The 15,424-nt window shown below is 42.4% G+C and overlaps 1 protein-coding gene across 1 annotated transcript in view; it reads right to left on the reverse strand.

The window, feature by feature from the left end:
* The window catches only part of LOC126545413 (vesicle-fusing ATPase 1-like), a 49,240-nt gene that overhangs the window by 22,994 nt on the left and 10,822 nt on the right, over window positions 1–15,424 (reverse strand). The window contains exons 5-16 of the mRNA XM_050193276.2: window positions 12,655–12,773; window positions 9,684–9,771; window positions 9,385–9,442; window positions 8,614–8,672; window positions 6,090–6,178; window positions 5,793–5,935; window positions 5,317–5,516; window positions 5,164–5,238; window positions 4,729–5,082; window positions 3,835–3,930; window positions 3,605–3,761; window positions 1,722–1,855 (exon numbers count right to left, since the gene is read on the reverse strand). Coding sequence (XP_050049233.1) covers window positions 1,722–1,855; window positions 3,605–3,761; window positions 3,835–3,930; window positions 4,729–5,082; window positions 5,164–5,238; window positions 5,317–5,516; window positions 5,793–5,935; window positions 6,090–6,178; window positions 8,614–8,672; window positions 9,385–9,442; window positions 9,684–9,771; window positions 12,655–12,773 — 1,572 coding nt within the window. The remainder of the gene's footprint in view (window positions 1–1,721; window positions 1,856–3,604; window positions 3,762–3,834; window positions 3,931–4,728; window positions 5,083–5,163; window positions 5,239–5,316; window positions 5,517–5,792; window positions 5,936–6,089; window positions 6,179–8,613; window positions 8,673–9,384; window positions 9,443–9,683; window positions 9,772–12,654; window positions 12,774–15,424) is intronic.

Here is a 15,424-nt window from a genome sequence, read left to right on the forward strand (position 1 = left end):
CTGCTAAATCGCTCACTCGTTCAGGCCCAAATTTCACACAGTGGTTCACGCATTTTAATAGTATACCATATTTGTGTGCATTATTGCTCGTCTCATTCATAATAACTCAGAATATGCGTCACTTACACAGTGCACAGCAGAAAGTGTAGAATATGTGGGAGTGAAACCCCAGCACCATCTGTCATAACAGCAAAACAAGATGCATTCTGTATTTTACCAGTTGACTATGGCTTCACTTAAACAGTGTCGGACAATGCCATGGTTCCATTCCAGCAAACTATACACTTTCTACTAAGCTTCACTGTAAACGATGTGTACAGGGAAGTCATACGTTTAAATGTGGTATTAAAGGGTCCCTAAACCGCCTCTGATATTCCTTAAACATTTGAAGTAAACATATGCATTGAGTTCAGAATGCAGTCACGATCAACGATGCCAAATGCGGCAGCACTCTGTGCCATTGGTGCGCCACAATATCCAAAAACAATCCTGTGCTCCCGTCTGGGCCTTTTCGGTATCCCCACCACTCATCATGATATCACCAGAAGCAGATGCTGTCGATTGGTAGAACAAGAACCTATGAATTCCAGTTAGTCTGCTAGCAGGTGCGCGTGCTCCCTGCTCTTCCTCGTTGTGTTGCTAACTTATGCGTGCTTGCAAATCAGCGACTACTGCCCAGAATGCAAGTGCTAAATCGCTCAAGTTCCAACACAGACGTGCTTAGCGGTTTGATTAGCTGTGCAAACTGAGTCTGACAGTGTCTTACGATGGCTAGAAGGCATCCATCTGCAGAGCTTGACTGCAAAAGCGCTGCCTGGAAAAACGAAACGATGCGACACCGGCTGCCTCATCATGACGCCCTGCGCAATGCCTGGTGTGCAACACCCGTACATGCAACACAGGGTCCATAGTGGCACACTTCACAGGAGCACGGGCTGGCACGGCAGCAACAGCCAGTAGCCGAGAAGCGCGGAGTCGTGGTAACTGGAAGTGGACAGTGTTTTGAAAAGCATGTTGGCGGTGACATGTGCCACATGACATTTGGAGGAGCACTAAGCGAGGGCGAGAGACCAGCCAACGAATGGAGCGGAGCAAAGGAAAGAGCAAAACAAGCGAGGGGCATGTTTTGATCATCAAATGCGTGTAGCTCCGCTATTATGGCACTGCTTCGAAAAATTCTCGCGGCTAGGTGTTTGTTGCAGACTCGTGCACAACTGTAACACCACAACTAAAGTTCCACCTCTGGGTGGATTAGGGGCCTTTTAAAACACATCTACAATAAAATTTGAGCATGAACAAGCCAGCGGCTTAGCCAATAGAGACATACATACTTCTTGTTTCGCCCATATTTTGATCAAGATATCGCACCACTGGTCTACGAAGTGGCTGCCGTGCTAGGGAGAGCCATGTGAAGTTGGAGGCTTTCGGTGCCTGTAGTCAAGGTATGAGGTAAGAGCCTTCTAGGAAACATTTAATAACACAGCCTTCAAATAATTCTTATTTTTGTTATTAAATATTTGCGTAAGCTTCCCCAGATCTTGGTAGCTTGAACCTCTACGCCCTTTTTAATGCAAGCAATCAGTGAGTGTGAAGAAAATGAACTACTGTGTGATGATGTACTTGAACGAAACAGTATTTTCTACCACAATTATGAGCTTCAATTTTCAATAATAAAAATATTGGAAACATGAAAAATTTTACTACAGTGTAAGATAGCTTACCTTCTTGATAAGCTGACATTTAGCAGTTTCTGTGTAACCCACCATTCCATCAGGACCACAGAGCTTTACAAATGGAAACTCCGAACGCAGTGCAATTTTGGCTGCCAGTGCAGTTTTGCCCGAGTTCGGCGCACCTGTGGAGAAAGAAATTACACATCCACAGGCTGCTTATTTTTTTGTGTGTGTAGTTGTTATTGCTGTTTTGTATTTACTAAATGGCTCAGCTAATCGTATAGGGAATGCCACTGCAGCCCTGTTTGGTCTAGTGTGCATAACCCTGCAAATGGCAGTGGCATTGTGACGTACAGCCTGCAGCTTGTGCACATAGCTCACATTATGGTGCATGTACAAACAGTGCCAAAGGAAAGAGCCTTTCATGCTCTCCTCTCAGCATGTCTTTACTGCAGTGCCCAAGATTCACGTGTACACTCAACCTGGCATGTTTACCTTCAGCACATCTAGCTACCAAGGCCAAGTCCCTTCACAGCAAACTTAGTCAGCAGATGTGTGTGTCTGAGCCAACTTCCCAAGAGTCTGTCAGTCATAGACAGCACTGGTTACATGGAAATTGTGCTATACATATACAATTCAACCTCGATACAACAACCACAAACATAATGACATAGTGGATATTATGAAGAAAACATAACATTTGTTTGTCCATGCTTTACTTCAATTGAGCATTCTGGAGTATTCTCCTGCTATAACAAAACCAAAAATGTGGGACCCTATGCGGTACAGGTTACTGCAAAGGAAGCTTTTGTTTGCACATGGCTCAAAATATGCATTATGGCAGCAAAAATGTCAAATGCAGTCGATTGATTTTAAAGCGAAGCTTTCTTTGCCTCTTCCTTCGACTTTCCGACTGCTGCTGTTGCTGTCTGGCAGATTGTGTCGGGGGGTGGTTCAGAGCATGTCTATACAAGAGAGGAGCATGGCAGAGAGGAAAGGCGACGCGAGAAACTCATTTGGACTTTTGCACTGCGTCAAATGTGCACAATACCCTCTGGAGCTCCCTGGGCATTGCCACATTAGTTTCTTGATGGCTGTAATTATACATGACCCCCGGCAAAAGCACTGCAAAAATTACAGCGCTTACCTTTCTACTAATGTGCAAGTGCAGACGGAAGCTAGACAGAATGGCAGAGAGGAGGGGGAGAAGAGGCAGAGAATGGGTAGAACCGATGCAGTCGTGAAACAAGTGAATAACAGCCTTGCCACTTTTTGCTCACAATTCCCATACAAGGGGGGAATAAGGGAAAGGTGACGTGAGAAGGCAAGGTAACGCTACTACTATAGACACGACAGCGGCTGCGGGCAAACTCAATAAAATTTAAGTTCAAGACCTGATACGGTACATTTCAGCTTTTTCAGAAAAATAAACACCATGCAAATTCGTCAAGTGCAAATTCGTCAAATGTGGCTCTGCAGAAGCAGAGCCACATTTAAGAGCACTGTAGGGTCTAGGTGACACTACAAAAGCGGTCACACATCAAATCAACACTTCTGTGCCCACCGTGGTAGCTTTGTAGCTATACGGCATTGCTTAAAGTTGCGAGTTCGATCCACCGCAGCAGCTGCATTTCGATGGAGGTGAAATAAAAAACACTCATGCACTTAGATTTAGGGACATGTTAAAGAATGCCACAGTGTCAAAATTAATTCGGAGTCTGCCACTATGGTGTGCCCCATAATCTGATTGTGGTTTTGGCATGTACAGCCCAAGAATTCAATTAATGTTTAATACTTCTGCCATGATGCAATGTGCCATGTCAGGCAATAAGTATGCTTAACCCTCTCAATATGCTTTACACTTGTTTCAATCTTAATCCAAAAGTAACAAACAATAAGCATAACTCGTCAAAGACACGAACAGCACTGACCTTCAAGAAGGATTGTGACCAGACCTCTCGACTCTGGAGACCGTGCCTGCTGGATGAATAAATCACCATCTTCCAGTATGGCACTTATCTGCGGTCCCCATGTGGTAACGCCTTTAGACACCAGTTGTTCGATTTCTTCTGAACTAGTTCCGAACGCCTGTAATACCATGATCAACAATTTAAACCAAGTAAGACACAAAAGGTTTAGTTAACTGACAATTGACTCTTACCGGCTTCACATCATTCTCCAGTGCATTCATGAAGTCAGCTCGGGTAACAAGAAGCTTCTCAGCAGCTTCCGGGTCAAGTTCCACTTTACTTCCAGCCTGAATTAAGAGCATATGGTGATTAGTTATCCTTATCCAACTGAAACAGATTTGTCGCAGATTATTTTGGCAAAGATTCAAGAGGCAATGGATGGGCAAGTTAATTATTAAAGGGAACACATATTAGCCGAGCATGAGCAAATTTTCCTGCAGGTCAGGAGAGAGAGAGAAAGAAAGTGAGAGAGAGAGACTCTTTATTAGAAAAACAGATTTTACCAGTGCGTATGGAACTACTGGCATGCTACTCTGTACAGGGATGGCAATGGGATTAAATGATTCCACAGGAGAGTGACAAAAAAAAGAAGGGCGGGGGGGGGGGGGGGGAATAAAAATAAATATGAAATGCACAAGTGAACCTGACACTAATATTTACAGGTGAGGTGGTGGTCAAATTTAGGCTTTTCTTTATTTAGGTAGGTCAGGTAACATCCAGCTTTTTTGGCAGATGGCCTCAGGAAGGTGGCACTAGCTCTTTTCTAGATAGCTGCATAGTGCATTGACAGCACTTTGGCAAGCACCAGCAAGTGCAGCCTTCACAAGATGTGAGCCAGACGCGTGCATATTCCTTTTAACAACAGACCTACATGTACATGTAAATAATAGCACCAGTGTTTTGTGATAGATTGCACTTATTTTGCAAAATAATATGAAGCATAAGCAGTATTAATTGCTGCTACTATGCAATCATGGCAGAAATACAATACAGATATGGCATGCGGGAAGAACAGGAAGCTGTTAGTGAAAGGAGCACACACTGCCATATTGGTAACCTGTGCGGGACCAACATAGTGGACTCACCTTGATGAGGCGGTTCATGGCAGTTGACTGCGATGCACGTACTAAGCCTTCTAGCTCGGCACCTGAAAAGTTTTTAGTAAGGACAGCCAGCTCAGCCAAGTCCACATCAGGAGCCATCTTGCGGTGAGTCCGCATCTGCGCTGTGTGGATGTTCAGAATTTGGAGGCGACCATGCTCATCAGGGAGCCCAATCTCCATCTGCACCTCAAGACGACCTGGTCGGGTCAGCGCCTCGTCAATCATGTCACGACGGTTGGTCATACCAATCACTAGAATGTTGTTCAATGATTCCACGCCATCTATCTTGGACAGCAACTGGTTCACCACAGTGTCATGGACACCTGTGTTTCCAGCCTGCATACAAACATAACAATTGTGCAGCAGATGACTTCAAAACACGAGGCCAGTATACATTGTGCTTTCTACAAGTCTTACCACAGAGCCTCGCTGCTTGCATATTGCATCAATTTCATCAAAAATTATGATGTGGAGGCCACTGTTGACGCCCAACTGAAAAGGAAGAGCAAAACAGAAAACTGTATAATGTGAAGGAGCTAAATGAAAACAGTGCAAAGCCAGTGAGTGTACCTTTTTTTCTTCTTCTTCGGCATCCTCAAAAAGGCGCCGAATGTTTGCTTCAGACTCGCCAACATACTTGTTCAATATCTGAGGTCCATTAACTATCTTTGGTTCTCGTCCATTCAGCATTTTGCCAATCTGACGAGCCATCAAAGTCTTCCCAGTACCAGGTGGCCCATAGAGAAGGATGCCGCGGACATGCTTCAGGTCTGCAAACACAAGCACCACGAGAGAATAATAAATGCATTTATGAAAGTGCATTTATGCCCAGGAAGGCTTTTAGAAGGCCTTGAAGCATTATGGCCAATCAGAAAGACAAAGGGTGCTCAGTCACTTTTGCTCATGCCTTATTTACATGAGACTGCTGACAGGACAGCCATTTATATATGTGAACTAATTCGGTATTACAGGAACTGTCCAACTAGTGGCTAGCATCAACATGATTACTTACTTTTACATAGATGAAAGGGTTCCGTTGAACTCACCAAGCTGTTCAATAACTTCAGGTGGAAAAACTCTTGAGGCAAATGCCCTTCTGAATATAGCGCTGAACTCGTTGTCCAGCCCTCCAATGCCCATCTTATTAAAATCCCAGTCTGGATTGATGATAGACTGACGAACCATTTTCCTGACAAAAAAACAGTTGTTGAGATGTTAAATGCAAAGTAATTAAAAGAAAGCATAGTACAGGACCAGTATAAAGAGCACACTGTGACAACCTAAAATAAAGACTGTCCTATGTTGTCGCATGCAAATTCTTTAGCATGCCACTTTAGATTTACCCTTTGGCATGTCCAGTAAGGTTCACTGTAGAGCCTTCAGCCTTTTCAAAAACCACAGCAGCGTCTGGTAACAGCAGCCCAATCAGGGTCTGAAAGATTAATTTGTAAAGGCATGTAAGTGCCTGCCTTGGAGACAACACACACTGTATGTTAGAAAACACTGCACTTTGCAAAATCACCACATGAAAACTAGACGCCAAGTTAGAGCAGTAAAACCAATCTCAAAAAGCTTATGCCTGTCAGCATATGTAAAATTTTAACCCTGCAGCTTGCTTTCTGTGTAGTCACTACAGATTGTTCTACACATTATTCTTATAGGACACCTCACTAGGCCACATAGCTAATTTTGGTTATATGCTAGAAGTTGTTGCGTTCCCTCTACGGAGCATTCTACCGCAATAATTTTTCAAATTGGTTCAGTATAAGCAGATATAGAAATATCTGAAGTGTCACAAACCCATGATTTCAGGAGGTGAGCTTCACTGCCAACATCGCCACTCTCGCCACTTGCCCAGTCTACCCTCCGCAAGCAAAATTTCTTCCCTATGTTCTCCCATACCAAAGCCAGAGGATCGCGTCACATACATGTCACAGTCCCGGCTTACTTTTTATTGTCTTTCTCACGTTTTTGCTGCATGGTGCACTTCCGTTGACGGTCTCGCGTACAAGCCCACAATTTTTTTCATTTGTTTCGTTTCGCTCTGTGCCAAACTTTGCAAGCTGTGCACAAGAACACCTGCACTGATGTCTGGCTGCTTCTGCAAAATGGTTTCCTCATTGCATGCACGTTTGGAGAGGCTGGCCCAGCTCACGCATCCTTACCGTGATACACCGCGTCGTTGTACAGATGGCACCTGACTAGCAGTAAGGCAAGTCAGTGCCACATGAACACTAGGGTAGACGCGAGTGGATCAAAGCATGATTGCATGCTAGAACACGGTTGAAAATTCTACTCCGGCGGCAGCTGTGTATGACGTGGCTACGCGGGCCCTATCTTGAAAGCAATCTGCAATGGGGACAAAGTGTGCCGAGTGCTAATAACTTCATGTGGCTATGTTCTCGCCGCTTAGTTCGTGTTGAAGCAAGAGGCAGCGCAAAGGTCAATTCATTCGCTGCTGCCGCCATGCTTGCTCACTCCAGCTCTTTAAAAGCGAGTGTGCGCAGTCATCAAGTGAGATGTGTTCATTTGCTTGTGTGTGCGTGACACCATGCTTGTTAATTTAGTTAGTAAGTGAATGTTTAGTAGTTTATACGGCTGATAAAACTACTATCCTTACTTTATATAGAAGTCTACTAATTTGCTATCACAATCGATGCTTCGCCTTTCAGGCAAAACTGCAACATTTCTTTCTGTAAACTCTAATTTGTCTATTGAAGCAACAGATCAAAAAAATAAGTGCTGTTGCCTTGAATAATTCTCAAAAGGTCACTGTGAGTGACGTCACTAGTGGTGACAAGTGACTTCGAGACTTATACAAGGTAATACCTGTTATTTGTCTAATATGTTGCTTGAATAGACTAATTAAAGCTTACAGAAAAAATAAACGCACAAACCAAATGTCTGAATGTTTTTGTTTTACTTCGCACCGCAGCAAGAAAGATGTACTTCTGTTTAGTCTGCTTGTTCCCACATTGTGCAGTCGCATGCGCAGACACCTAAACTATGTCATTTTCTCATGTGTTCCAGTGTGGGATCATGTTCTGTGATCCGCTTGTGTCTGCCTCAGTATTCATGTAGCACTGACTTATGCCGCTAGTGAGGTGTCCTCGTGCACAGTGCGCAAAATTGTGTGCTGCGGGAAACGAGACAATCACAACAGCTCGCATGAGACGCCGTCAGCGGAAGTGTGCTGCACTGCAAAGAAGCAAGCAGAAAAAAAATATGAAGGCGGGGCCCATGACGTATGCATCATGCGATCCTCGAGGTCTGGTGTGGGAGAACGCAGGGAAGGAATTTCACTTGCGGAGGCTAGACAGGTCACGTGGAGAGAGTGTCTCGCTTGGCAGTGGAGCTCACCTCCTGAAATCATGGGTTCGCGGCACTGAAATATTTCTATCTCGGCTATTAATGAGCCAATTTGAAAATTTTTGCAGCAGAACACTCCTTAGAAGACACGTAACAACTTCCAGCATATAACCAAAATTTGCTATGTGGCCCGGTGTGGTGCCCTTTAAGAGAACTCAAGCATTCACAGCCTTTTTAGACGATCTGCAGGTGTGACCTGCCTTTGGCAAATGTATACCAATGTAATAGAAATTTTCACATTTTGTGGCAAATGAGCATATAAACTTCAAACCAACTTACTTGATCCTGAGAATGCAATAGTAGCAAGTAACACAAACATGTCAAATTTTAAAGAATATTATGCCCAAGTCCTTCACACATGAAAAATCTGACCAGTAACAAAATTTAAAAGTATCACATGACTGCAAAGAAAGGTATAAGGCAACGAAAGTGCAATTTCAAGGATCTAAAAACATTCCAGTGCACCATCTATACCAATAATAAAGAAACATCACTTACAGTCTTAGGTTTTGACGGTGGCTTAGGACTATCACCCTTCAGGTAATCCAAGCTTGCGACTGTATTTAGAAGAAAAAAATTAAAATTATTGAGGCAGAAAACAAAGAAATTGATAATTCATTACTGAAGACAACAAAATTGTGCATGAAAAGTCATCACCAGTGGCTTTGTTTTATACATAAGCACTGTAAAAATTTTAGCCAGAAAGTTGCTCTTGGCCTCTCAAGTAATGAACATACAATGATGTCAGCTCAAAGTACAGCAGGTAGCTTCCCTTCTCAGTACAGTGCCACTTTTTTCCAGTATTCAGTGTCATGATATGACAAGTAGCTGCAAGCAGAGCTGCATTCAAATCCTTTACATCTTAAAGAGGCCAACTCAAGAGTTGAAGCTCTCACTAAAACCTATGATGTCAAGGTGGATGACTGGACTAATTGGTAATCCATAATGAGCCTGTACAGCTAAAGAGGAAACACAGGGGAAAGAACCATGGCAACAAGGCAAGTACAAGGCAACACAGGGAGCAAACAATGTTTTCATCCCCATGTTGCCCCTAGCACGGTACAGGCTCATTCTGACGTCAACTGGATGTTGCTATTACATGCAATGTTTGTGGATAACTGGCAGAGATGACCACGCTGCTTAGACAATCGATCTTTTGTCAACAAAAATGCAATTTCTAATTCATAATGACACAATAAATACAAACGAAGGCAGTCATGAAGATAAGCTAAACAAGATATATTTCCACAAGATGGGTTTGATCCTCACCTTCCATTTCTTTCACGACAAGTTTCAACAGTTTTTTGTCTGAGAACTGGTATGCCAGCTGCAATAAAACAAGCAAGCAATCCACTGTCAGCAGATAGTAACTACTATGCTTCAGAAACAAGCTTTGTACACCAATTTCAGACAATCCAAAATATCTCGCCAACTAAATAATATTCCGCAAAATCATATGGTCAAAATGGACTACAGTTGCAATCAGGTTAATAATGAGAGAGAAGAATTCACTTCACGTTTTGGTTCAACCAAACAGTGTCTTGGCACAAGCATAAAAATGTCCTTACCGTTTGACCAACTGTGAATGCTTGTTTTGGAAACTGCTGCACAAAGTCCATGGACATCTTATCAGTGTCATATGGATCCTTTGTGGTGCTGTTGAAAGATGGGGCTTAGTCAAAATCTATCGCTTCTGCAAAGAATTCCCCCTATGCCACATTTATAACACAAAAGTACCTAATACAGTACATTGCTTACAGCAAAAAAAAAAGAGTAGACCGAGGTGACATGCATCCATGCACATGTAGAAATGGAGGCATAAGTAGGTGTCTCAACTATACATGCTTGCACTCTTTAAAGCAATTAAGCCCCATATGCCGATGAAAGCGCCTGCATGCTACAAGCAGGTATGCATGGCAGCCAGTATACTTAATTTTTCTTTCCTAATGAGCTAGATATTAAACACTCAACCAGTTTTTGTGTACTAACCTGAGAATCTGTGTTACAATTAACATTCTGCGTGACCTTCAGAATCCGACTTCAATTCCTACTTCAAATCCAATTCAATAGCTAGCAGCATGCTTCCTCCTGCACGGATTCTTTTTTACCTCTAATAATAAAGTCCCCAAAACTTTTAAAAAAGACCATAGTCTTTCTTTAGAAACACCTTACTTCTAATATCCAACAGTGCTGCTCTTAAATACAGCGTGAATGAACGGGTTCTACTAACTTGGTACCGAGTGAGAAAGAGGCCTATCATTTCAGTGGTGCCTTTACCATCAAACTAGTTAGGCAACTTTTCACTATGCTGCAAATTTAGCCCTTTAAGGGTCAATGACGTAAATATACGGCGCCGCGAACAAGTCCAAAAATGGTCGATGCCGTGTATTTACGGTGCCGTCTGTCCATTTAAAAAGCGCGCCAATTTCCTAACTTTTTCTTTTCTGTCATGTGCTGCCACTATGTGGGAATACAGGGAATTTTTTTCGCGCGCTTGCCTCTCTCGGTTTTTCTTGCTTGGTTTGTTAGAGCTAGTTTGCTACCGCGCATCTATATACTACCGTTCGCGCATTGGCGTACGCACGGGCGGTTTCGACTACTTGCGCTTGCAAAACTGATGGCTATCTCGTTACTAATCGTTCAAAGGGCGACCACCTGTCTCACACTCGTTTAGTGCTCACAGGGGTGCGTATAGGAAGGATGCCACCGTGCATGCGTTTCCGTTGCTTCTTTTTTTTTGGACACTCGCTTTTTGACGGGCACACAACCACACAGTTTTCTTGAGTGTGCACACCTACGCAGTTCTATTACGCTATGGATGTACATATTAGTATAAGAGCAGGAAGATTTGAGTCTTGCGAAATATTCTCGTGTGCGCATTTTCAAAGCCTTGACAATGTATATAACAATGCACCAAATTTTTCATTCTTATAAGTTTATTTCATTTCTTATTGTTGTTATTCATGAATGAAGAGTACATATATACCAACACAAGATATTGTCACGTGGTGGTGACATTGAAGAACACAGTAGCAATACTGTGAACGACAAAACTAACTTTTATTGGGCGAACCTGTGCCCACAAAACAGGCTACACTTATAGCACAACGATAGCGGCGAACACGGTCAGCGATCGTCGAAATCTGATCAACGGGTCAAGCGCGTCGGCTTTTATACATCAATCGTCGAATGTTCCAGACTAATCGTTGGGACCCGCGTGCCTTCCACAGAGTTCTACACCATTTGCGTCAGGCGATGAAATCAGATAACATAAGGTTCGGCCACAACAGACAGCGAATAGAAGCATCGATAACTTTCCAGAAACTTCGGATACATGCAGGCGCGTCCCGCGCTGTGCGATAACATTTGTTAGGCGGCGAAACGTGGTCGCCCGATAATAATAAGTACACGTGTCAATATGTTTTTGTCACCTTATGGTCACCCTAGAAAAATTACGGAAATTTTTTTTTCAAAATAAGTCCCGAAGAAGAATTGGAATCTGCAACAAAAAAAATCGACCCTGGGCGGTCGCATGGCGAAAAAAATCGACCCTCAAAGGGTTAAGGTGCCTGAGGTTGTTGCCAACTGACTGATCAACATGGGCTTGTTCTCAAAACTGCATTTACATCTCCCTCATTCTAACACTGAAGCCAGAAAGCAAAGCTTCACTAAACCTGCAGTTTCACACTGAATGCAGAGCTTTTCCCACACCACCATCTTTTCCCAATTCACAGCGCCTTATTATGAGTCGTATACAATGTGAAAAGCAAAAAAATTTGAAGTGAGTGACCTAAATGATGCCTGTTGTGAATGCGCCAAAAGCAATGCAACGAGCGTCTTGGGCATGTTAACATGCATTTCTGAATACGGGGTTCACCAAACAAAGGCTTGAGAGCAGCACGGTACCACTGCGCAAGTGCTCTGTCATGTGGTTTTTTTCATATTTCGATGGCTTTCTTTGCAACCCCGAAAAAAGGGCTACGTGAAACGTATCATATAGGAAACAACTTGATCGGTGGTTTCTGAAGGTGCTCTACAAATCTGCGTATCGTACTTGGGATCCTCAGTCAATAACTAAACAGTTGGGTAATTAAAACTTAATTAGTGAGTTATGGGGAAAACAAAAAATTGTCTGAGTTACTATAAGCTATTGCGAATAGTATGTGTCCGGTTCGATTCGTTTCCAACACACCTTTCATTTTTAAATTCTTGGCTCAAGTTATGTGGGACACCCTGTTTATGGTAGCACTAGCATGCCACCATCATAGCCTCATAATATAGAAGCTTTCCCTCATGAAAGCCAGTACCAATGGCCAAACAGAAAATTGTTAATTTGACCCAATAATTTTATGTTTTCAGCAGTCAACTACAAAGAAATGTCCGATCATATAAAAAGCCTAACTTCAGATAGTGTAGGTATTGAACAGCTTCCATGCTAAATTTTGTTTGAAATACAAGTGGATATGTCATGGCATCAAAGTGTTAAACTATGATTATAAGGTCAGAAAAACTGATTAGGCAGCTACATTCAGCACTTACTTTTTCTTTTCAAGGAAGTCCGTTTCAAGAGTAATCTTTGCAATGTATTGAGTGTTTGGATCAAACACATATGGCCGGACATCAACCGTCTGACTGACAGAAAGCTCTGCCCATTTTCTCTGGAAAAGAAAAATGAATGAGAGGGCGGGAGAGGGTTAAAAGAGATTATAATGTGTAACACAATCAAAGTATGCACTCAGACATGGTGCCAAAAAAATTCTGAGTTTACATGCTTATATAAGACATCTGAATATTGATGCAGAAATAGAATAAAACAAGACACATCACACCAAGAGATAACAGTTCATAAAAAAATCTGCAATAGAAAATGAAGGCAGCACACTAGTAAAACTAGTAAAGACTGTCGCATGTCCTGTTTAGACAACCAGCTTGGCAGTAAAAACAGACAACAAAAATACTAGAAATTGAATACAAATGAAATGAAGATTTTGTGTCTAATTTCTTATGAGACTAATACATCTTCTATAACCAGCATCACATTTGCTTTCAAGATGCCAGTCATAATGAGAAAAGTCACTTGCAGGCACTTATTTATACAGCTGGAGAGAGGAGAGCCACTGCTGAAAAGAGTAGCTTGCCTCCTCACACTGTTGCTTTTGACATTTCATCTGCTTTTTATGTTGGCTACTAGTAAATCCTTTTTAAAAATTCTTGTCATATAATACCTCTGTAACATGGCACGTGAATGTCATTCACAGTAAATGACATCCATACCGAATGTCATTGCGGTCTTGTGTTCCCTGTCTACATGGGTATACAAAATGGCATTCGCAATTGATGGCAATGTTTATCGGCACCTTGCGCACGCAGGCATATGGCAACCGACATGTATACTTTCAAGTTGCACTTAGCCCTGCGCAAATTGGTGAGGTGGTCTTCCCATACTTTCAGCAGCGCGCGTCTCGTCGTCGGTCTAGTCCGCTTTTCGCTTCTCATTCTCTGCTGACGAAGCTGCAGAGTTGGCTTCCGAAGGGTGGATGGGCTTTAGCGCGGCACCACTTTGAAAACAACATGCAGAAATGAAAAAAAAAAAAAAAAAAAACAGACGAGTGTTTGTAAACATGGCTGACAAGAGGTGCTAGCGTGAAGTCTGAGACTGGGAACAAGAATATAGCTGCACAAACTGCTTCCACTATCGTGCTGTACGTCATAACATTAATAAAAAGTTCATAACAGCAATTATGACCTCCTTTACTCCGATTACATTTTGTTTTAACTTATCGATTTCATGATTTTTTGCCAAGCCACTGTCCTTGAGGTTACATAAGTCGCGCTTGTATGAGTTCGGGAAACTCATTCAATGGGCGAATGCCATTAGCTGTGAGTGTCATTCACTATGCTGGGGCAGAAGCAACAATAGTGACAGTAAGATGTAATTTCATTCGCTACGAATGACATTACACGTGCCATGTGACAGTGGTATAACACTCCCTGGATGGCCATTTAAAACTCCTAGTGTATAAACAAAATATCCGATGGGGTCAGTGTACACTAACCAGTGTATATTATAACTCAGGATTTCATTGCAAAACTATAACATGTAGACCACCTACAGTTGCTGATGTATGCAGTATGCGGTGCTGCTCTTGCAGTAGTGATGGCTGATAGGAGCTACCGGCTTTTATCCCAGCCCCCATTGGAATACATAGGACCAAGAAGTTTCCAACTTAGTTTCTCATTACGCAGAGCAATTATGAGGTGCCCATTTTGTGTGAATGTTTCTCTTACATTTCAGAAGAGCTCGCAAAACAAAGCAAGAGCCATTTCAAACAAGATATATTCTTAAAACAAAGTCTACTGCCTGAAGCAATACCCCCAATGTGTCTACCCCATTGAAAGGCCAATTGACAGATGCTTCAACAGTGTTTCATTTATTTCAACAATGATTAACAATGCAGAAATTTTGTGAACATCTGCCCACAAAATGTCATAACATTAGGAAAATATCAATGTTAAGAGAGCTGATTCTAGAAAATATCAGTAGGCAGAAGCACAATATGGTAACAAGTTGGGAGCAATGGAGCGCACCATGCGAAATTGTAGTGCCAAGGTTAGACAAATCATGAGCGGTTTCAAATTTAGAGTATTTTATTATTCGCAGAGCACGGCACTATACACAGACATGACCCACCGTGAATACAATTTTATTCAACCTTGTTTTGCAAAAGCTACACGTTGATCGAAGCTGATGCTGAGCCTTTACTTGGCCAATACACAGATATATTTTCTGAGGATGAACACTATGCAAATACACATTGAGGAATTGACAAAATGAATGCATACTGCCCAAGACACAGCAACAGAAATGTTGGCTAAATCATATGGCAGCAAACTAGCAAGGGATCCAATGCACCTGACGGCGAGCATGGGCCACTCACTGATGAGAAAATGTAAATAAAGAAATAAACTGCATGTATATCAAAAGGGCACTATATGCATGCAGTCATGGACACGTATGTTCCTTTCTTGGACACTGATACAGACACACAAGCTTTTCCATAGAAGGAACACTTAATTGTAAGCATGCAGGGTAACCACTGCATAGGATGTATTCTGTGACAATCATTTTCGGCAAAACTATTGCCTTTGCATGACGTAATGCTCAACCAGCCAATCAGCGCATGCCTGACTGCCAAGGCAATAGTATCGCTGAAAGTGTACCCCTCAAAGTGATCGTTGCAGAACCTCATGACAATTTTTTTTTTTCTGTTATAAATTTACAGAAGCTTGGCGGGCTCTTCGGCTCTAG

Source organism: Dermacentor andersoni, chromosome 1, assembly GCF_023375885.2.
Source record: "Dermacentor andersoni chromosome 1, qqDerAnde1_hic_scaffold, whole genome shotgun sequence".
NCBI lineage: Eukaryota > Metazoa > Arthropoda > Arachnida > Ixodida > Ixodidae > Dermacentor > Dermacentor andersoni.